The following is a 22,973-nucleotide window of genomic DNA, read 5'->3' as shown; positions in this document are numbered from 1 at the left end:
TGGAATGGTTAGGAATACTATTACTGTAGATTTTGTCATTAAAAAGTATCTCAGCCAAAAGTGACTAAATCTGTTTCGACTTTTACGGTGGCACCTTATGTTGAATTGGCCCCTCATTCGAACTTTCTTAATAATACAAAAAAATAATTTCTAGATGTATATACAATTACAATGTGACATAAATACGAGCAGGATACACATACTTTTCTGAGAACTATTTAATATGCGTTACTTAAAATGTTTTAAAACTATAGCATCCCACTGCTTGGTTTATTTTATTTTTCCACAATCATTATTAGCCTACTTCAATGTCAACATATGATTTGTCCATGTCAATGCACAGCACTGTTATACAAGCACAATTCTTCATTATTTGAGTTACAACTTTTCGGTTGCTTAAAAAAGTAAAACATTATGGGGGGGGGGGGGGGGGGGGGAATTATTATAAAAAAAAATACCACAGGAAAACCAAAACAAAAAGGACATGTAGCCTACTGTTCATTTTAAAAAGTGTGCCATCAGATTTTAATACACCAGGGTTAAAACAAACAAGTTGAAGTTTCTCCTTGATGAGACTCCTTTAGATGAATGACAATGGCAATGCAGGGGAAACAAAATGTTAATAGTTAAAATTAAAAATTAAAATAACTAACAAATGTGTAGGAATGAAAAAATCAGGACTGTACCACAATCACCCATCATTCTACAGTGTACTCTAGAGATGACTTATGAATACATTGAAATTAGTCCTGTGTAAGGTATTTACAGTTAAATGTAAAGCTTTGTTTCTTCACTTGTTGATGCAAAAAAAATAAAAAGAAGTTAAGTTCAGTAACTGCATGGTGTGTCATTTACACTTCAATTAAAAACCATTATTAGCATTATGGCACCCTTTATACCTGGCATCAACGTGTATCCTGACTCAGTCAAACAAGGGTCTTTGCTGTGTAAAAGCACCCAAGATGGACTAACAATATAGTCATGCAAAGCCTTCAAAAAAGGATACTTAATATATATTAACTAGCTCTAAAAAGGAAATGTTGCACCAGATCATGTAAATATCCACCAATGTGGAAATAACGGACGAGGCAGGGAGCAGTCTGGATAGCAACATGCCACAAGTACTGTTAGGTTGTGGCTATTTTTCAAAAGTTTTTACTTTTTTTTTAGGAAGCAATGACTGTAGGTTTTTAGCCTTTTTAAAAATGTATACTTCAGAAAGAAAATAGAGTCTACAATTCCTGCACTGCTCAATGCCCCTAAACTCAGCACTTTATCCTCACATTTCAAATCCAGTTCGCTGCAGTCAAAACATTACGGTCCAGATGTTTAAAAGCTGCACAGGAAACGCATTATTGCTAAATGGAAATGCTACGACTAAAAAAATCTGCTAAGTAAAACAGTACATAGACACAGCCCCCGGATAGGATGCATGTCAATGCCAGGTATTATAAGGGTCTCTATGATATTATTATAGTAATCTGTTAGCTCAGGTGTGTGCAGTGTGCCAGTCAATGCATGATTCGTAATAAAAAATTGTCCAACAAAAGCTTCATGTAAGTTTGCACTAAATTGTCCTTTTACACATTGTTTTTTCTTTCTGGTATACTATATACACTTTAAAAACTGACCAGATTCACCATTCTGAGTTATCATTACATATAGAACAGTCTATCAACTGAGGTTGGGGTCGGTGTCTCTTCTTATTTACTTCCCGCTGTCAAAGTGGCGTATTCTGTACAGTGGTATGTCGCCCAAGCTTTATAAAATGAAGTCAGACTTGTCCTGTAGTGTAAGGTGAAGAGGGAGTATGGTGGTGGTCCAAAGTCTTCGGAGGAGAATCAATAAGTATGCAGTGTGCATTATGCAGTGTGGACAAGGCCTCTGGAAGTCCTATTCCCAAGCATATTCCTGAGTTAAATCCGTGAATAGTAGCGGTGGCGATGATGAGTGTGTCAGTAATCGCAGAAACGGCCTGTGCTCACACCAACACTGTCCCTCCCAGTCAAACAGTCAGCTCATTGTTCATTGTCCCAAACAGTCTGCTAGTAGTTGAGGAGGTGCTCCCTTTCTGTACCGGCGTAGCGCTTGTTAGCAGCAAGCGCCTTTGCTTTGTTCACTGAAGGGCCTGTATAAAAATAAAGTCAGAACAGATCATTCATTTAAAAAAGCATTCAATCTTGTGCCTCAATCTTGTATGATGATGATTAGTGTGTTTTCCGTTAAATGTGTGACTTGACTGACCGATATAACTGAGCAGTACAGGGAGGAAGATGAGGCCGTGCGTGGCCCCCAGCAGCACTATGGCCAAGTACATCCTGAAGTAAAAGACCTGGAAGATCTGGGACTTGGAAAGCGCCAGGATTAGGATTCCTCCAAACTTTGTCAATGTGATCCCACTGAACACCTGTGAAAAAGGAGAAGGTGCCATCAGACATAACGTTATGTGATGATCAAAATTAGACTTGATGTTTAAAGGATAAGTATTATTTTACAACTGTTTTAATTAGAATGTATTATTTTTTTTCTAGTTCAGATACAGCAGTTATCTTATCCTCAGAAAAAGATTGCTTTACCTTTCCCCTGAAGCTTGTTCACACAGAAACCGGCATGCAAAAAAAACATTTAATAGCCCAAAAATCTCGTTATTTACCGTAATTTTCGGACTATAAGCCGCAACTTTTTCCCCATTTTTCGACCCTGTTATTACACAGCACAGTATATGTTCTGTAGCTACTAGGGATGGGCGTTAGTAATCGAGTACTCGAGTACTCCTCGTTTCAAATGAACTCGATTGGTGGATTAAAATGTTATATACGTGTACAAAACGTCACAAAACGGATAAAATAAAGTTTAACAAAATTAAATATTTTGATGCAAGTGCAATAAACTGAGCGTTGTGTCAAACGGCAACTGCAAATAACTGCCACCTCCGTGCCACCGCAGCGCAGCCTGTGTTCTCCACGGCACCGCAGAGCTGAACACGGTCTCTCCTTTCTCCAGAACATTTTCAGGAATATAACTGTCCAATTATTTCACGGAGTGAGCATTACGCGGTTGGATATAGTCTACTGCTTTGGAGTTATTTATATGTGTTTAAATTGTAGGACAATAATTTTATATTATTTGCTGCCCTTCTTATTTTAACCCTTAGGGCCCGTTGGTCCATTTTACGGACATTTCATTTTTCTTTTTTTGGATAATTTTGGCTGTGTTCATGCATATGGCATGAAAACTGGTAAGGAAGTGTATTTTTATATGATAATGTTATTTCCAGCTCAGCTCCTACAGTAAGGCTAAAATACACTGTATACAAACAAGAGTTACATTCAGACTGCTAAGGTCCATAAAACGTCCATTAACACCCATTCAAACACCATTTTTTCAACACACTGCCATTAAAGCATAATTGATGTATTTTTTTATATCTGGGTGTCAATCTGGGCTTCTACCTTGGAATTGATCATTTTTACTACTCTCCACCATGTTACGTCATTATGACCATATTTGGCATATGGAGAAAAAACAGGCTATTTCCACAAGATAGCACTGTCACAATCCCCCCTTCCTCTCCCTTTAGCTTTAACCCTGAGGAGTGTGTGTGTGTGTGTGTGTGTGTGTGTATGTGGGTGTGTGTGCACGTGTGTATGTGTGTGTGTGTGTGTGTGTGTGTGTGTGTGTGTGTGTGTATCCATGACCTATGACATTATGAGCAAAAGGCTAGTGGTTTTCAAGTGGCACTGTTTTCATTTACTCTGAATCCTCCTCCAGAGCTGGGATGTTTCCTCTGACTTTCAGTAGTGGAGAATTCAGTTGGCCCCACCAACACCCATACACAGAGACCTGTTACGCGTTAATGGAGGTTTCAGACACTGTGGTTGCGTTCCGAATCTCATACTCTTTCTTTTTTCTATTCTACATACTACATCCGACGATAAAAAGAATCTAGTTAGGATGCAGTAGGCATACTATTGGGACATACTTTACTCTCTTATTTCATCATAACATTGCGCCTTGATCTTGCCTCTTGCTTTTATATCCGTCGCGCGCACTTCACGTGCGCACTGGATTGTGGGTCAGAATCGCCCAAATAGGATGCACTTTTCAACACTAACAATCTTGGCCGCATGAAGTAGGACATCCGGGTACTTCTAACCATCCTAAATCTGGCCATAAGAATCGGGACATCCTAAATCTTTTTTCTACATACTATATAGTAGAAAGTATGCGATTCGGAACGCAACCATTGTCTGTGTCAGATTCCTATTACTCGCTATCAGAATCAGACTCCATCACTGTTTCCAAAGCTTTATGTACTTCTTGTGTAAAGGCTCCCTCCATATTGCCAGGTAAGAAATAACTAGTTCCACAGTTTGCTTTGTATAAACTCTGGTTTCAATGGCAGCTGTGTAAACAGCTCAACGACTTGTTATGTGTCTCTGACGGCTGCACCTTTGATGTGATTGAAGATGGCCCATGTTTTAACTTATTTGAAGCAGTGCACTGCACATGCTTGTGTGTATGGACCTCAGGTAGGTGTGTGTGCTGTGCATTTATACAAAGTCATCTTTAGAGGGATTTTGAACCTCTGCATGAAAAACTACACATGGAACAGAGTGAATGAAAACAGTGCCACTTGAAAACCACTAGCCTTTTGCTCATAATGTCTAGGTCATGGGGATACACACACACACACACACACACACACACACACACACACACACACACACACACACACACACACACACACACACACACAAACAACTTTATTTAGCCAATGATGTCCCTGTTACACTGTTCTTGGCCCGTTCACTGTTCACTGTTCACTTCTGGATAATAACAAAAAGAGTGGAAAATGTGCATGGACTGCAGGTGAGGTTCTTTTCCTAACACAAAAATTCAATTTATGATTAGTACTGATGTTGGTTTAAAATTCAAGCCTAAAAAAGTTGGAAAAATATCGATGTATAATATTTTTTATAGCTACCTTTTTCAAAAGTCCATTTTACGTACCTTAGCGGTATGAGTGTCAGTTTATTACACTGTACAAAAAATAATAATGCCTAAATATCTGTGTTGCTGCTCAGCATTGACATATCCCAGGCCTAATAATTCAATACAAAAAAAATTAGTTTGCATGTAGTATATTGAAAATAATAAACATTTTCAGTTTTTTCCTCCAAAATACGATGTCATCATGACCAAAACCTGGCAATTAAAGGGTTAACATCTTTTAAAATTCATGACTATTTTATATTAATAGTTAGGGCAGATGTAGGGGAAAAGAATTGGCAAAAAAAAGTTAAAAAAAAGATTGTATAACATTTTTTATAGCTACCTCAATGAAATGTCCATTTTACGGACCTTAGCGGTACGAGTGTGAGTATTTGACACTGCACAAAAAATAATAATGCCTGAAAATCAGTTTTGCTGCTCATCATTGACACATCACAGGCCTAATAATTCAACACAAAAAAAATTAGTTTGCATGTAGTATATTGAAAATATTTCAGTTTTTCAGTTTTTTTCATCTAAAATACGATGGCATCATGACCAAAACCTGGCATTTAAAGGGTTAACATCTTTTAAAATTCATGAATATTTTATATTAATAGTTAGGGCAGATGTGGGGGAAAAGAATTGGCAAAAAAAAAGTAGAAAAAAATTAATGTATAATATTTTTTATAGCTACCTCAAGGAAATGTCCATTTTACGGACCTTAGCGGTACGAGTGTGAGTATTTGACACTGCACAAAAAATAATAATGCCTGAAAATCAGTTTTGCTGCTCATCATTGACACATCACAGGCCTAATAATTCAACACAAAAAAAATTAGTTTGCATGTAGTATATTGAAAATATTTCAGTTTTTCAGTTTTTTTCATCTAAAATACGATGGCATCATGACCAAAACCTGGCATTTAAAGGGTTAACATCTTTTAAAATTCATGACTATTTTATATTAATAGTTAGGGCAGATGTGGGGGAAAAGAATTGGCAAAAAAAAAGTAGAAAAAAAATAATGTATAATATTTTTTTTAGCTACCTCAATGACATGTCCATTTTACGGACCTTAGCGGTACGAGTGTGCCTAATATTATAACGGGCCCTAAGGGTTAAATGGTGACTTAGGCTATTTTTATTTTGTTGTTACAACTACAGCCCATGCTTTTTTTCTCCCCACCGCATACCTACTCGATCGGTTTAAATTGTGGCCCGTCTATTTAATTACTTTCAGTGAGGAAAAGGTGTTTTAAACTTGTGGGGAAAAAATCCATAATATCATATGGCAACTGTGACTGACAATAAGCATTGAGCGCTTTATTGCGGTGAACCGTTGTTCTGCAGACAGATGCGTTGCGTTCTAAAAATAGAAAAAAGTTTAACGAGGTATCGATTGATCCTCGAGGAATGCAAGCAATCACACGAGTAGCGAAAACACTCGTGCCCATCCCTAGTAGCTATTGCACTAAATGGTAACACTTGAATAGGCTACGTTATGCAAATATGCAACTTGTTTGTTGAAATGTTAATAAATGGGAGCTTCCTCAAGCAGCCATCTCTTTCCCGACAATCTCCTCTGTGCACAAACTCTTACATATGGTAATTAAACATTATAACACCTGCGGCTTATAGTCCAGTGCGGCTTATAGTGTGGAAAATACAGTACTTAACTATTAAAAACAATTCAATGTTAAAGAGAGACTTACAGAGCTGCCCATGTGAGCCAGAGCATCCTCAGCTCGCTCCACCCTGTTCTTCTTCACACTGATTGAAAACGCTCGCACAATGTGACTGCAGAACTCCACCGAGATACCACAGCTCTGCAACAGAGGACGGGGGAACAACTCAAACTCAACGCAAAACATGGAAATGCTGCAATGAATTCAACTTGAATCATGCCTTATATTAATATTATATAGTTGAGATAAAGGTAAGTTGTTAACCAGTTAGATAAAAGAACATTTCTTGATCGGTATGACAACATTGTTTTCACCAGCATTAGTGCTGATAACTGGGGACACAGTTACATTGCTAGAACAAAGGCCCTACAGGTCAGATGAGCAGACACATTGTAAACAAGTCCAATTTTAAAAACGGCCCAATCTGTACTACACACCATCAATAATCGAAACAAAAATATAACTAAACGTAATGATTGATGTATTTTATATCAGTAATGATTGTAAACTAACTTTTTATCTACAACTCTTTATATATATACATATATTAATACACCTTTCATTTATATGATCAAAACTGCATGACAATGGACATGTGATGCTGCTGATGTTCCCAGAGTGAAGAAATTTAAACAGGCAAGTACAACGTTGCTGAAATAAATAACACCTAAAACTCCCCAAAATGGGAGGAATTCTGTAGAAATTATCCCAAACTCATCCTCTGTTAACACAACTCTTCCCTTCCTTGCTTATATTGTCAATTTAAGTCAAATTTGTGTTCTTTTATTCAGTTGTTCCAGCGTCTGTCAGTGTGAATGTCACGTTGCTTCTCACCATGACCAGGTTGACCAGAGACACAGCGTTGAGGCTGATGCTCCACAGCCACATGACGCCGAACATGTTGACCAGGATCATGGCGATGGTGAGGCTGACCAGCACGGCCGACCACAGCTCAAAGCCCAGCAGCACCGTGGACACCAGCAAGATAGACAGCAGAGATACGCTTAGGTTCAGAGCCGTGTCGTATGCAATGGTCAGGTACTGCTCGTAAAACACATAGAAGACGCTGCAAAAGAGGAGGAGAATATTAAATGTTATTTTAGGGGACACAACTTGAGAAAATTATTTTTAAAATAGAACAGGATGTGGCCAGTCTATAGATATTTGTGTTTTTTTGTTGTTGTTGATATTTATATTCTTTCAATCAAAGCTAATTATCAGCTTCTTTATCCTGTCATGCATTTCAATGTACAAGAGAATCTATTCCAAATGTTAATTTTGTCTCTGCAAAACTCTTTTTCCTGGAATATTTGGTTCAATGTCTGTATTTTGAAACATCAGCAGTATTGCCATTTATAATATTTTCCTTGTATCGTGTGCTTATCTTTCGACCTACTTCCACTCCCGATACCCTTGAACCTTGAGTTCAAAACAAGCACACCTGCTATCTGAAGGTTTTTATATTGTTTCACTATAGAAAACATTAACAGAAAAGCTTAAAGCAGAGTGGTTTGAACTGAAAACACCTAATAATAATTGTGACAAAGGACAGCTATTTATTACGCAAAGGTGAGAGCACCACATGCAGTGCAGCAGGACTGACCTGTAGGCAAAGACTTTGTGGCCCATGGACTGACTGATATTGTGAGCCAGGTTTCGGGCCATTTTCAGGGCATCTATGTAGTCGGGGGATTCTTTCAGGATGGTGTGGTAAGTCATGAAGTAAGAGGCGCCGACCCCTGATTTGTTGAAGTCAAGAGCTGTAGCATAGGCTGCATGGCCACTGGAGGAGAGAGAGAGAGAGAGAGAGAGAGAGAGAGAGAGAGAGAGAGAGAGAGAGAGAGAGAGAGAGAGAGAGAGAGAGAGAGAGAGAGAGAGAGAGAGAGAGAGAGAGAGAGAGAGAGAGAGAGAGAGAGAGAGAGAGAGAGAGAGAGAGAGAGAGAGAGAGAGAGAGAGAGAGAGAGAGAGAGAGAAAAGAGTGATACAAGATACTTTTAAAAACACACAAGAAGCAGAAGTCAAAGTCAAAGTGTTCAAATTCATGTGTTTACATTTTTTTTATTCCAGCAGAGCTACAGTATAAAATTACCCTTTTCCACACTTGATGTTGGGATTGTCTGACAGGAACATCGGTAGGAAGTGCATAAAGTCTTGCCCCTGTGGCCTCTGCTTTCCACTGGGAGTCATGGGTCGACAGTGAACACAGGAGGGATTCAAAACTGGGAAAACAATATCAGGAATATTATTCATCAATTTAACCAACAGGATTGGAGATGTATACAAATTTGTGATGAGCGTAAAAAATCCTCAGTGTACTAACAGGACTAGATTTGAATAAAAATACATGTATCAAATAATAAGGCAACATTACTGTATTTACATTTTGTGCATTAGCATATTCCTTCTCAAACGGCGTGTATTTTGAAAAAACAAATATCATTCATGGAAATTCCCAACGTATTTTACAATGCTGGAAAGGAATTTTTACTGTTTGTTTATTTCCTTGTCCTTTATTTGATTCATACTTCCTTAAATAAACCGTCTCTGACTGACACTCAGGTGATTTCAAACTGTCCACAGGTCAATTCATTAACTACAGATCTACAACTGCCCCAAAGTCTCGATTGTCTGCTTTAAAAATTATACCAAGAAAACACTTATATGTTATAGACTAATAGTTTTAATATTGATATATGGGAATTTATGGAGTTTTAGTTCTGCAAAATAGAAAGCACAATACTTTATTGTTTTGTTTCACCGTATTCCAGCTTTTCTTTTTGCTGCACTACGCCCTTAAACATTATTTTGTTCCATTGCAACTGCAGATGAAAAAATATCAAACTTGTGTCGAAAAAGCATGCTGTTGACTTCAGGATTGTGAGGCAAAGAGTTCAAGGCCTGTTTACATTGGATCAAACATTTACCCGATGCATTGCAGAAGGCCCCGCTGGTGTTGTAGTATCGACAGCAGGAGGACTGAGGCTTCACCCAGTCAAAGTAGTCATCCAGCCAAGAGGACGGCGTGAAGGCAATGGTTGTGCTAGGAGGAGCAAACAAGGAAAAGTGAAATTGAAATAGATCACGCCACCACCGTAGCCGAGACATACTTTAGCCCTTTGCCTTATGTGAACTCCCAGCTTTTCAGATTGTGGGGCTTGGCTAAAATGTACAGGTGCAATCTCAAAAAAATTGAATATCATTGAAAAGTTCATTCAAAATGTGAAACTTTCATATATTCTAGATTCATCACACAAAGTGAAATACGTCTGGCCTTAATTTTGTTTCAGTTTTGATGATTACGGCTTACAGCTCATTGAATAAAAAAATCCAGTGTTTCAAATATTAGAATATTACACAAAACCAGTAAATAAAAAAAACTATTAATAATTAGGGCTGTCAAATTAACACGTTAATTTCGATTAATTAATCACAGAAAAATGAACGCGATTAAAAAAATTAACGCAGATTAATCGCACTTCTATAATGCCCTTTCACCCGGTGCAAAAGTGGTGCGCAGCTCGGTGAGCTGCACCTGTAGCTTACAGCCCGCACGGGTGAAAGGGAGAGAGAAGCAGAGGAAAGGGCGGGGCCGAGGGCTCTATGGTAAATAAGCATGAAGGTAGGAAGACATCTTACTTTATTCTCCGCAGTGTCTGGGCATTATTGATTTAGTGGTGCAACAATATAGGTTCAAAACAGTAGCCTATCTCTCAATCTTCCTCTGTGTCTCAATTTTGTTTGCTAGCTGTCTCGTCTCCCGCCGCCCGCCCCGTGTGTGTGTGTGTGTGTGTGTGTCAATATTTTTGCCTATGAGTACGACGATGGTGAATGAATCGGCATAGGCATATGTTGCAGTGCAGCGCTGTCTGTTGTGGAGACAGAAGTTACGAGAGAGAGAGAGAGAGAGAGAGAGAGAGAGAGAGAGAGAGAGAGAGAGAGAGAGAGAGAGAGAGAGAGAGAGAGAGAGAGAGAGAGAAACAAACTGTAGTAGGCTATACAGCTGTTTATAAACAGGTATAAAAGTGTCATAAAAGTATGCGATTAATTTAGATTAATTAATCACAGAGCCTGTAATTAATTAGATTAATTTTTTTAATCGCTTGACAGCCCTATTAATAATAATACAGAAATGTCAACATTCTGAAATTATAGATTAATTTGACTTCATGTGTAATGAATCTAGGAGGATAATATGAAATTTCACTTTTTGAATTTTAACAGAAAAAATATGAACCTTTAGTGATATTCTATATTTTTTTTAGATGCACCTACATGTTTCAAATAGTTTTCAGACAATTCCAGTATCGTATTTTATGTTTTTATCTTCAATACCCATGTTTTCTTGCATTGTTTTTCAATCAAACCATCTGTGGTCTAACTTGACTTACTAGTTGCTGATGAGGGAGGCGTCGTAGACCTGCTGGACCAGAGAGTTGTTGTTGCAGCCCACTCCTCCACACACCATGTTCTGGCCCTCTGCACTGCTGTAGTTCAGACCGTCCTCCACCACAAAGTAGACTGGAGGTCCAGTGTGGAGATACATGCTCAGATTCTGAAAGTACTGAAGCACGTACGAGTCCTGGATGGAGAGAGGGATGAATAAATAAAATTCAGAATAAACCTACACAAGCAATATATTTAGCTTCACTTCATGGACTGACCACAAATAACTACATCAGTGATCAGTGCTTCTACAAAATATTCAATTTTATTTTTTTCTAAAATATATTATAAGCAGTGTCCCTTAATATTCCATGAAGACACAATTTTGATCGAAACTTGCAAAGACGTACATCAGGCATGGAGAGCTTCTGGTCCAGTCCAACCTCTACTTTATTCACCACAGCGATACTGAAGGAGAGCATTCCCACAAACACCGCCACCTAAACACAGAGAGATAGAAAAAAACGTAATCATCGCAACACAGCATACCACCACTACTCAACTATTTTACATTATAAACATACAGTATACATTAGTTGACGAAAGGGGGCATTGTGTCACTGAGGCACTTACTATGATGGGTCGCACCCACTCTTTGAGGATGAATGGCGCATAGACGTTTTTGAAAAAGCGGAAGAGGAAGCTGTCCGTCTTGGTTTCCTGTCTGTCTGGCAGCTTCACACAGCAGACGATGTCCAGTCGATTCTCCTTTTAAAAACACAACAGACAACACAGTATTGGAAAAGAGTAACTAAATCTGTTAACAATTTGAAGGTTGATTTGTTTAGAACAGTGCTTGAGTCATCTGTATCCGCTCCAGTATCACCATTTATGTAACCAAACATTTTCCTCCACTCACCTCCTGTCTTTTGGCGTCCAAGCCAAGCAGGCTGACAAAGCAACTGATCTGCAACAGGAAATCAATAAAAACAGCCAAGCCAGCAAACATGGAGAACGTCCTCACTGCAGGCATGTTGGACAGGGCTCCTGTAAAAGACAAACGTCAACTGTATTAGCAGCTTTTACTTTTGTAGCAACTATGGCTATCCGTCTACACAAAAAGCACATTTCTTAATTAAAAGAAAGGGTGTAACCTTCCCATTCAGAATACGTATAGTTTAATTTGACATGATCTATTTCACCTAGGAAGAAGGCCACAGTCTCAGAGAAGGAGGAGAGGAACATGCTGGGGGCGACGTCTCCAAGGATCCGACCAATCTGCTGGTGAAGTTCCTCCTGAGGCATCCGCTCATCCCTCTGTTCAGAAAGAAGAAAAAATGCATAGCAGCAGTTTTAAAAGATTTGGTGGGTTTTTACTGGTAGCTAGCGATTGCCATCCGCACAAGTCTTTTCAGGATTGCGATAAGTAATCAAAACCACTTGACAATTCATATTACAGTTTAATGGATTGGGAAAAAGTGGGAGGTTACCTGATAGGTCTGTTCTATAATAAAGATGTTGTCTACGCCAACAGCCAGCACTAGGAAGGGGATGACCTCAATCACAATGAGGGTGATAGGGACTCCAAAGTAGCTGAAGATTCCAAGAGAGGAGGACACGGAGCTGAGCACAATCACGATTCCCGCTATACCCAGAGAAATCTTAGAGTCCACCTGAACGGGCAAAAAAAAAAAAAAAAAAGAGCATCAGTCACGCTATCCCTTTGAGCTTTATCCCTTTCACACAGGAGTGGCAGGAAGTTGTCAAACACGCTGTACAGTACATGATGCATCAAAACCAGTACAGCCTGTACTGGTTTTGATGCATCATTGAATTTTCTCAAGCTCTTACGTAATGTGCAGAAAAGAGAGGTTAACATTGCGTAATGTGTAAAAAAAAGCAGCTATGTCAGATATGGATTCTCTCTCTCACCATCACTCTGCTGAAGCTCCGGATGTGACCCAGGGCCAGGGAGATGTAGATGAACATAATGGCATAGCTGATGACTATGGTGCTGATGTCACTGTTGCTCTCTCTGTTCAGTTCGTCCGTAATACTCCTCTCCGTATTGAAGGCTATGGTCAGGTTGGGGTTATGGAAGCTCTTCATGAACGTGATGACTCTGAAAAGCACACAAAGACATGTTAATATACCATGAATGGTGACTTATGCAGACTAATGGAAGCTCTGTCGGATGGACTGTCGACTCACTCTTTCTCCCAGGCCAGAGCTTTGCCCAGCTTGACTGTGTCGTTCTGGTAGTTGTTGAGCGGAAAGGTGATCACCAGAGCCGTGGCGTTGTTGTAGTTGGTTTCTGTGGAAAAGAAAGATACATTCATTTGTAAAAGTGAAGCCATCAATCAAAAAATCCACACTATTAACGATTATGGCACTGACAGTTACAACAACAGCAAAGTTAAAATACCAATGAAAGGCATGGATAAATGGTTGTGGCCGTTTGCTGTGGCAGCTCTCATGATACGAAGATATTTTTTAAATGTTATTCATAGTATCATTTCAAACACCACACTTGTCACCTGACTGCTTTACAAACGTGAGATTATTGTACAGTATATACTGTGTAGGGCTGATTATTGCAATTATAAATGCTGGTAAAAAAGTGCCAGTAAATACAGTATAATGAAATATATTTTAGAAATGAACTATAGGCTCCACATAGTTGCCTGATAAGAGTGTTTATATGAGCACAAAGTAAATCTAAGAAAGCCAAATTTAATGATCTTTTCTTAGTGCCATAAAATAAGCCACCGAGTGGTTGTAGGGGAGAACGGGGTAATTTGTCACACGGGTTGGTTGTCACAATCGTTATATCTCGGAACCAGAAGGCGCTGTCTGTGAAATGTTGGTATGTAAATATCCAGAATTGGGATAAGAGGTCACCTACATAGTCTTGGAGTTAGACTGCTGAATTTGAGGTGAGAGGACTGTTTGCGTTTTTCATGTCAAATTGAAAATATTTAGCTCCTCAGTATTTTTCTTCTAGGCTTTTACAGAATGGGTTTATAACAAAACACTTGTTACCCATAAAAAGTGTGAAGGGTAAACTATAGTTTAGATTGTGGTTAGCAAGCTAATTAGTTGTCAGATGGTTGTTGGCATTGATGCTAGCAAAAAATTCAAGTTGGGGTTGGTCGTCACATTTTTGGGGGGGTTGGTTGTCACAAGTTATCCAAAGGCTACAGCCAGAAAAGGAACCCAATAACGAAATAAATTGTCAAGCTGTATCCTCACTGACACCCCAGAGAAGGAAAGAATAGAGCAGGAAAAGGCAGCTAGCATGCAAAGGAAAAAAGGGCAACAAAATCAAAACAACCCAGTGCATCCCAAACTAGACAAGCTGCCAAGGCTACAGTAAGTTATATAGGCCTATTTGTCAACTTGACAATGCAATTGCATTTTCAAATTTAGTTCTACTTTCTTTCCTTCTTTTCAAGATTATTCCCATTAAGATAACATTGTGACAAACAACCCCATAGTGTATGACAACCGACCCCTTGATGGGGTTGATTGTCACAATGTGTTAAGGTGTCTTTTGGCGCTTTTCCACCGCATGGTATCAGCTCGACTCGACTCGACTTGACTCGCATTTTTGGCTTTTCCACCGCAATTTCATGGTACCTGGTACCACGTAGCGGCTGCTTTTTTGGTATCGCCTCGCTCTAGGTTCCAAGCGAGCTGAGCCGATGCTAAAAGGTGACGTCGGCAGACGGCCGGCCACTGATTGGCCAGAGACTATTGTTTGGCCAATCAGTGGCCAGAGACTACCGGCTTCATTCTGTTGTTTATTCTCCCCAACTCTCCGGGACTTTTAAGTGTATTTACGCCGCGTGCAGCCTACTCTGGCTCTCTTTCATTTGATTTGCATCACGGATCCGAATTTATTTTCCATATATTCGCTAAGCTCACCCAGTGTTGGTTGTTGGGGAAGTTACTTAACATACGAGAGGAGACATGTAGGGCAGCTAGCAGCTAGGCTAGTAGCCAGCTGGGACAGACATGATAGCGAGCGATTACATTACAAGCCTCGGACTGAACTGATTACCTCAATAAAATATTCAGGCTGAGACACGGCTTGCATTTGAAAACACGTATCCTGAAACAAGCACTAAACAGTCAACTTTATCATGCCCGTGTTTACGTAGGGATGTACGTGACGCATCCCTACAGCTGACTGTGTGGCACACATCGGGACAACAACCATCCCTTTTAATGGCCCGTAGCAATATTCTTCTACTTCTTTTAGCAAACAGATACAAGGGGGGTATTTCTTAAACATTTTTCATCCGTGTTTTTGGCGGTTGGTTCAGTTAATAGTGCAACAACTGCTCGTAATTTCTGCTTTGCTACTTTGCTCCGGAGTAGGCTTTCAGCCCCTTACGACAACCCCGCCCACGTTCAGCAGGTACTATTTGCGGTGGAAAACGACCCGTGCTGCTACCAAACCAAGTTGAGTCGAGTCGAGTTGAGTCGAGTCGAGCTACATGTGCGGTGGAAAAGCGCCATTTGATGATTAATTTCTTCTTTATTACAATAAGATAGAAAAAGTGAGGGGTACACATTTCAAGCCAACACTTTAAGCTTCAATGTAATGTAGGAATGACTATCGAAAGATGTTTAGGTGATGAGCAATTCTCAGTAGAGTAAAAAGTGTGCCTACTTACCCCGTTCTCCCCTAAACCAATCGTGCAACTTCTGCAAATTGGAAAAAAAACACCATTGTTTTCTACTTCTCTGCCCACTAAACGTTTTAATCCAGCTCACCGTCATATCCCCCCATGGCCAGCCAAGGGAAGATGGGGCCACCATAAGTGCCTAAACACGGGTCATGGCTTTTACTCATGTCATCGAGGGTTGCTGGTGCACTGTGGGAGAAAACACCAACAGAGTTAAAAGCCTGAAAAATCACAGTCGTTATTAGAATAAACCAGTCATCAGCATTGCAGCTAAGAACAGAACAGATGAAGAACAACTGCATGACAACCAATTAAATGAGGAAGTCGGATTGGGCTATTTTAAGGCAAAGCTTTCCTGCCTACAACATTTCTTAGAAAATATCAGCATCTGGAGAAAAAAATAGATTCTCGTGATCTGCTGGTGTTAGATTTCAACCCTGATGTGTTTTCAAGAGGTTTTGACCGTTTTACCAAAGCAACTTTTCCTCGACCAACCATCAAATTCGAGGCCAAATTACAGACCATGTGAGTGTGGCAGTCTGTTGGTTAACATTGAAAGTGAAAAACAAAACAAAAAAACTGAACCAAACTTCAGAAAAATCACCTGACACAGTAGAGGAAGTGGCTGTGATAGTCAGTAAAGGTATAGAAGTCGTCTCCAACGCTGTGGTCCAGCACTTCGTGGCTGTTCTGGAAGTAGTTGAGAACACTCAGGATGGTGCAGTTGTCATTGTAGGGGGCCAACGGAGCCAAGCAGAGGTCCTTCAGGGTGACGTTTTGGCCCTCGTACGTTGCTACAATGCCTTCCACTTGAAGTTGCAGATCCAGCACCTGGTTGGTTAAAGTTAGAAAGAAGAGAAAGTGCCCCTCTTTAGCAGCTATAAGAACCCTGTGGGAGCAGGACCTAGGCTCTGCCTTCACAGATCACATGTGGGATTCAGTCCTGGATCGGATACACTCTACCTCCATGTGCGCCCGACATGCTCTTGTGCAATTTAAAGTAGTACATCGTATCCACATATCTAAAACTAAATTAGCTCGCATGTTCCCCGATGTAGACCCAACCTGTGATAGCTGTAAGAGCGCACCGGCATCACTCTTTCACATGTACTGGTTGTGTCCCACCTTGACTGAGTTCTGGACATCAGTTTTTCAAACAATTTCTGAAGTAATTCAGCATCAAATTGAGCCGAACCCTTACACTGCAATTTTTGGCATTGCTCCAAATCCGGGCTTGCCTAAAGTGAAGCTGAAGGTACTGGCCTTTACTTCATTACTTGCTCGTAGGGTCATCTTACTCAAGTGAAAAGATCCTGCTCCTCCTTCCCACTCACATTGGATTAGAGACATTATGGCATGTATGAATTTAGAGAAAATACGTTACACTACCCAGGGATCCGAGAATAAATTTGACAGAATTTGGCGCCCCTTCCTAAATTATTTTAAAAAACCAACAATAATTATAGAAGAGTAGCTACCCCCTCCCCTCTTTTATTTGATTTAATTTTATTTCTTTATGTGTTTTTATTTCTTTATGTGTTTTTTTTTTTTTTTTTTTTTCATATTGATTGTTTGTTTTAGTTTCTTGTGGTGTGTGTTCCGTGTTGTTGGGTGTGAGGGTGGGATGTGGGTGGGGTATGTTCGGGAGAAAAAGGGGAAAAAATTTGTACTCGCTGTGCTACAATTCCGTTGTTACTAACATTTAATAAAATAACCTTTGAAAGAAAGAAAGAAGAGAAAGCCAAAAATAAATAAATAAACCACAGTCCAATCCACTGGAGTTAATACACTTCAAGCTTTGGTGAGAAATCTTGTGTGTACATTTATTTGCCAACTTGACGCTTCTGTAAATGAGATTAATCTTGGTCATATCCAACATCAGATTCAGTAGTAATGTTTGTTATCAGTTATGGAGACAGTGGCGCAGATGCCTCTTTTTAAGAGTATAGTCATTGTATTATTTTATATATGTTTCTTGGATACTGTATATTATGAACTTGTGCCTTTGGGATTTTTGTATGTGTTGTGTGGTGAATGTATTGTGCCATCTTTTATATTGGACCATGAGTCTGTAATAAAGTCTATTTTTATTATACAAACCACAGTGGCTCAAAATGACAAAATATTGCTAAGTGATGCGTCTTCCAAATTCTTCCCTTCCCCATTCTAACCCACCTGGTGCAGCATGTCTAGATCCAAGATGGCTGAAAATGGGACATCAGATCCGATGGGGTACGGGGAGTAGATGGTGTTGTTGTTGATGGGCGTGGTTATGATGAGCTGCACGGTTCTGAAGAAGGGTCCGAAATGGCTGTCAAAGTAGTCCTTCTCCTGGCGGGCCTGGCTGGTGGGAGCAGACCACAGCTCCACGGGGTCTGTGGTGATTTGCATGTAGACCAGGCCTCCGGAACAGGCCACCACCAGGATGAGGCTGCCCAGGATCACCACAGAGGGATGGCGCACGCAGAAGGAACCCCAGTTGCTAAAGCAGATCCGCATGGCATTCTCAAAGCGTTCACCCATCGTTTCGCAGCATGATGCATTAACTGAGAGAGGAGGAAAAAAAGACTGGGAGTTAGTTTTTTTTTGTCATTGGTACAACAATGCTATTACGTAAACTGGTTATGAGGAACTTTCTGTTTTTGTTGATTCTAGCAATGACGTAATGTATTTATTTGTGAATATGTAAGATTAATGATGGTAATCTATATAATATAATAACAACTTTTATAGGTCAGTTATGATTATCAGAAGTAGAATGTGACTGTTTCATAAACATTTAAAAGTCCCTCATAGATGTATTACACCTAAAGAACCGTGAAATTACTGTCATGATAAAGAGAAGTTTTCTTTTTCAGGCATTACAATACCTTGATCCGGGTTATCACTGTTGAGAGACAGTGGATTATTGCTGTCTAATATGGGTCCGTACTCAGACATAATGGTCCTTTTCCTGTAGGCACAAAGAACCACACAAGGAAATGTAATATTAACTTCTAAAGTCAGCACCAACATATTGTCTTTTTCTAGTCAGGTGAAGATTTGCATGTAAAAACCGAGAAATCCTGGTAGATGAATTTAAATAATGAATCTGTCAGTCCTTTACCTGTAACACCAGGTGCCCAGCACAGCTCCGATAAAGACAAGCAGGAAGGCCATGTAGGAGATCCACATGATGACGGTCATGGCATCCATACCCAGGATAGTCCATGGAGGGGGCAGGGGGGGAGGTACGGGTTTGGGCCCACAGGCCTTGGTGCAGTCCTGACAGGAGCAGGGACCTGAACCGTCATCCAGGCCCTCTGTGCAGGCAAACGTCTTGTTGTTCATGGGAGTGTGACCAGCCACCGGGACATCTAGAGCAGAGACGCATCAGAAAGTAAAGGTTAACAATGATGCAAAGGTAACATTACATTTTTCCTGCTGCACAGGATCATGACTTAATATACAAGATCATATAAAACCATTTACCTGTGAATATCGGGTTGATGGGAAACGGAGTCTGTCCGTTATTAATATCAAACATGTACTCGATCCAGTTGGTAGCAGTGCACTCTTTTGCATCCTTTCCACACAGCATTGATAAGGCCTTCACGTTGCTGGATGGTGCCTCCACGTCCTTACAGGCATTATACATGCCTGAAAAATAGATTATTTTAGAGCAAATGTCAAGATCCCCTCTTGAAGTTAAACAAAAATGTTACGACCGTTAGTCACGCACTAAGATGACATCATGTTCAGATTAGGGAAGTGATGAAGTTTACTCAACAGATGTGATATTCCATTAAAATAAAGGAAGGTGAAGCTCCTAATCAACATCTACTGTAGCTGTGAACAAACCATTAGCAAAGGTCTCTCCAATATAGTAGTCCACTTCCACCACATTGGTCCCGTTGAACTGGGTGCCATTCATGAACTGACTCTGGTGGGGGCTGCAGGTCAGCTCACAGAAGAGGTTTATCAGGTTGAAGAAACAGGCGGGGCACCTGCACATAGGCACACAGTAGTAATGACCAGTGTGAGAAGTAGCATTTAAAAAATAAAAAGAGTGTACTATGGTTGCAAAGCAATAACAAACGCAGTGTAGTAAATCCTCAAAGATAAGAAAACATGCCAACCTTTGACAAATCATAGTCAAATTGGTCTGTGATGCAGTTTCTCTCCAACCCATTATTTGTAACATACATGTTAAAACAAGAACATATATCATTTGAGCAGCACAAACACTGCCCCCATATCATTACAGATAGTCTACTCTGTGTACTTTTTGTGTTCAGATATTCATCAAGGGGTTAAGATAATGCCCTTCCAAGCCTTCCAATGTCATGTGCTTCAGTAGTTACTGGTTACTGTCATCATAACTGCAGTGCATACCTAGACAGGAACTGGAGGGGCACCTGGAGAGCGTCTTTGAGAGTGCTCAACTGGGCCACATCACAGCAGAGGCTTCGGTTTCCATAGTTATATCCAGGGCAGAGTTCCTGCACGCAAACACATATTTAAAAAAAACCCATGATTGATAATAATATTTTTTCCACAGTGCAAAATAAAGCGCCGCTGGAAAGCAGAAGTATGTTACAAAACACTTGGTTTTGAGCATTAGATGACTGCACCAACAGGAGCAAAAGCATGGAGATACTGTCATTTACCTTGAGAAGGTCATAACCGTCAGCGGGTAGCGGTTTGGCAGGACCGGTGTAGTTGCAGTTGTACTTTTTTCCGTGCACTACTTGGGACTCCCCACACTGGCCATACCACACGCAGTGCTGGGCCTCAACCTGACAGAAAGAAAACAAAAACTCAGTGATTATTGTGCAGTTCGTACATAGAGAAAATGTATTTGGTCGTTCTGTTCCAGTGTGCTAGTCTGCATGGATTATATTTGTTTTTATCTGCAGCATATATTGAATCTCATTTAGCTGTTGTTCACTGATATTAGCTTACTTCTATACAAGAACAAAGTATCGCCGACAAAGCAAAGACAGACGGCCCAAACACAGCAAGGAGTTCCTCTTAAAAGACAGTAGTGGACTGAACCTGAAAAAGGATCCGATATTGAAGCCGTACCTTTTTTTACCTTGAGGTTTTTATGCTTGCCATTTTAAACCTCTGGGCATGTTTCATATCCTGCGTTTTCTAGTATCTTGTGATTTGCACATGTGAAAATAAAATTTCACTTCTGCAAATTTTTTGTTTCTTTACAACCTGTCATTTGAAGCATTTAGTGTTGGCATACAGACTGCCAATTGAGTCACATCACCACGCAATGACATCTCTTGACTAACTGACATTCAATGGCCAAAATAAAAGGATGGCAGAAAGAAAGGAGAACTGTAGTTAGTTTTCTATGGCAACCCAACAACATTCAGCAACTGTTATGGCTACGAACAAGTTCAATATCAGATCATTAAAACATGATTTTAAATCAAATTTTGAATATATAAAAAAACACACAATTACAAGGCTTTTAGAAGGTTATATAAATTCTTTACAATGTATAACTTGTGCAGTCAATGTTTCCTGTTATCTGTCTATTCAGCATCAGAGCCCTCACGTGTTCTTTGTTAAGGAAGTCAATTCACTTACTCCACAAACTTTCTGAGTAAAGTAACCCAGTGTCACACTCTGTCCTACTTCAGTCTCGTGTGATTGAGTTCAAGGCTAGTATTTTAAATGTCACCATTTCCTCAGTTGGACTTTTTACGCAGCTGCAAATTAGAACAAGTCAGAACCAACTGAGTATGAGAGATTTGTTTAAACTGATCTATATACTGAGGGAGAAGCAGAACCCTGCCTGCACGGTTTGTTTAAAGAGGTTCATAAAGAGCAACAGAAACCTCATTTACAACCAATAATCCCACACACAGTAACCAACACACACACAAAAAAACCACACACAGAGAGGTTTCATATCAATCTATTGAGTTATTCACTGCAGTATCTGAATAATCAATCATTTCACTCAGTGCGGTTACATGGGACAACTAGATTGGATAAAGACATGCCGAACTTGACACTTGAACGGACTGCGTCATTTGTCTGAGTATACATGGCCTTTCAAATATTCGATAAATGGCCGGAGCATGAGTTATTCAGGTGTTCTTATACGACTTCGCTTGTCAGTTAACGTGCCGATTTGTGTGCGAAGTAGATCGGCTAAAGGTGTTTACATGCATTTTAGAATTCCTGTTGAAGTTTTATTATTCGTTTATTTACCCGATTATGAGTCTGCATGTAACCGCACTGACTGATCCCAAAACCATGTTGCTTTTACCGGCATGCTGCTTATGTCTTATCAGGATTGCATTGTAGTGACCTGATAACTTCATGGATAGGAGTGAAATCAATGCAGCAAACCAGCATCGCTGATGAAAAGTGAGCCAGCGAGTTAGTGACTACATCTGATTTAATCTAATCAAATGAATGGAGCAGAGCTGGGGATGTGTGTAGCGTAGGTTAGTGTGTGTGGTTTGTTTTGAAACAACAGCTTCAACAGAAAATAATAACCTCAATTGACTTACATTTGATTGACATAAGTTATGATGTCTTAATGATAAAGTAACATTAATCTCCATTTTTCTACAAATTCAAAATGATGTTGACGTTAGATCCTGTTTATAACACGTTATTATTTTCCTGTTTCGACAGCCACTCTAAATTGGGTTTACATTTATGGAATTGGACCATCGCAACATTAACTTGAAGTTGAAGACATTTACCTAGCTGACATAGGGTGGAGTTTTCGATCTGTCAAAACGTGACAGCAGCAAGAACTTTGTGTCTCTACAACCTGCACCGCCCGCCTCTCAGGAATGTCAAAGCTAACCTCTTTCACGTTTTCCAATATATATATTTTTTTCTTTTTATAACGTCCCGTGACTTACAAAGCCACACGCTACTATGTTTTCGGACCCTATCAAGCCAAGGACTGGCTAACGTTCATTTTACCCTGGGTGGAAAGAGTTGAAAGGCTCAGTAGCTAAGCTGACCATATTCGTAGCTTCATAAGTTAGCCGCCTCGGATAAACATTACACTAGCGAGATGAGTCAGGTTTTAGTCACGAGAGCACGGACGTTCAGTCACACTTACCCATCGTATATGTCCCTCTGACAGCAGGACAATGAAGAACAGTACAGATAAAACGTTTCTCCCGGGCGAGACACCCATCCCTCTCACTGAAGACATCGAAATAAAATGACAGTCCACTTGAAG

The 22,973-nt window shown here is 39.9% G+C and overlaps 1 protein-coding gene across 1 annotated transcript; it reads right to left on the bottom strand.

The window, feature by feature from the left end:
• Positions 1 to 222: 222 nt before the first annotated feature.
• On the bottom strand, positions 223 to 22,973 carry npc1 (Niemann-Pick disease, type C1). The gene is made up of 25 exons (XM_080034644.1): positions 22,851 to 22,973; positions 20,410 to 20,538; positions 20,135 to 20,241; positions 19,601 to 19,746; positions 19,232 to 19,399; positions 18,867 to 19,116; positions 18,631 to 18,713; positions 17,936 to 18,306; positions 16,365 to 16,591; positions 15,849 to 15,949; positions 13,278 to 13,380; positions 12,999 to 13,188; positions 12,557 to 12,739; positions 12,269 to 12,383; positions 11,986 to 12,113; positions 11,700 to 11,834; positions 11,477 to 11,566; positions 11,072 to 11,262; positions 9,608 to 9,723; positions 8,773 to 8,902; positions 8,287 to 8,466; positions 7,518 to 7,749; positions 6,711 to 6,824; positions 2,245 to 2,407; positions 223 to 2,128 (listed from the first exon to the last, which is right to left on the bottom strand). The coding sequence occupies exons 1-25, from the start codon at positions 22,944 to 22,946 to the stop codon at positions 2,046 to 2,048; spliced, it is 3,831 nt and encodes a 1,276-aa protein (XP_079890770.1). The 5' UTR covers positions 22,947 to 22,973; the 3' UTR covers positions 223 to 2,045.

This window comes from Ammodytes marinus (assembly GCF_949987685.1).
Source record: "Ammodytes marinus genome assembly, chromosome: 9".
Taxonomy (NCBI): Eukaryota; Metazoa; Chordata; class Actinopteri; order Uranoscopiformes; family Ammodytidae; genus Ammodytes; species Ammodytes marinus.
Note: the sequence above shows the minus strand (reverse complement) of the source record. Positions and strands in the feature narration are given on the sequence as shown.

Excerpts from the sequence above, each read along its gene's own strand:
- npc1 (XM_080034644.1), bottom strand. The coding sequence starts at position 22,946 with ATGTCTTCAGTGAGAGGGATGGGTGTCTCGCCCGGGAGAAACGTTTTA. Across the intron at positions 9,724-11,071 it reads GCCTCCCTCATCAGCAACTA|CACAACCATTGCCTTCACGC; the intron begins GTAAGTCAAGTT and ends TGCTCCTCCTAG. Across the intron at positions 8,467-8,772 it reads AACATCAAGTGTGGAAAAGG|TGGCCATGCAGCCTATGCTA; the intron begins GTAATTTTATAC and ends TCTCTCCTCCAG.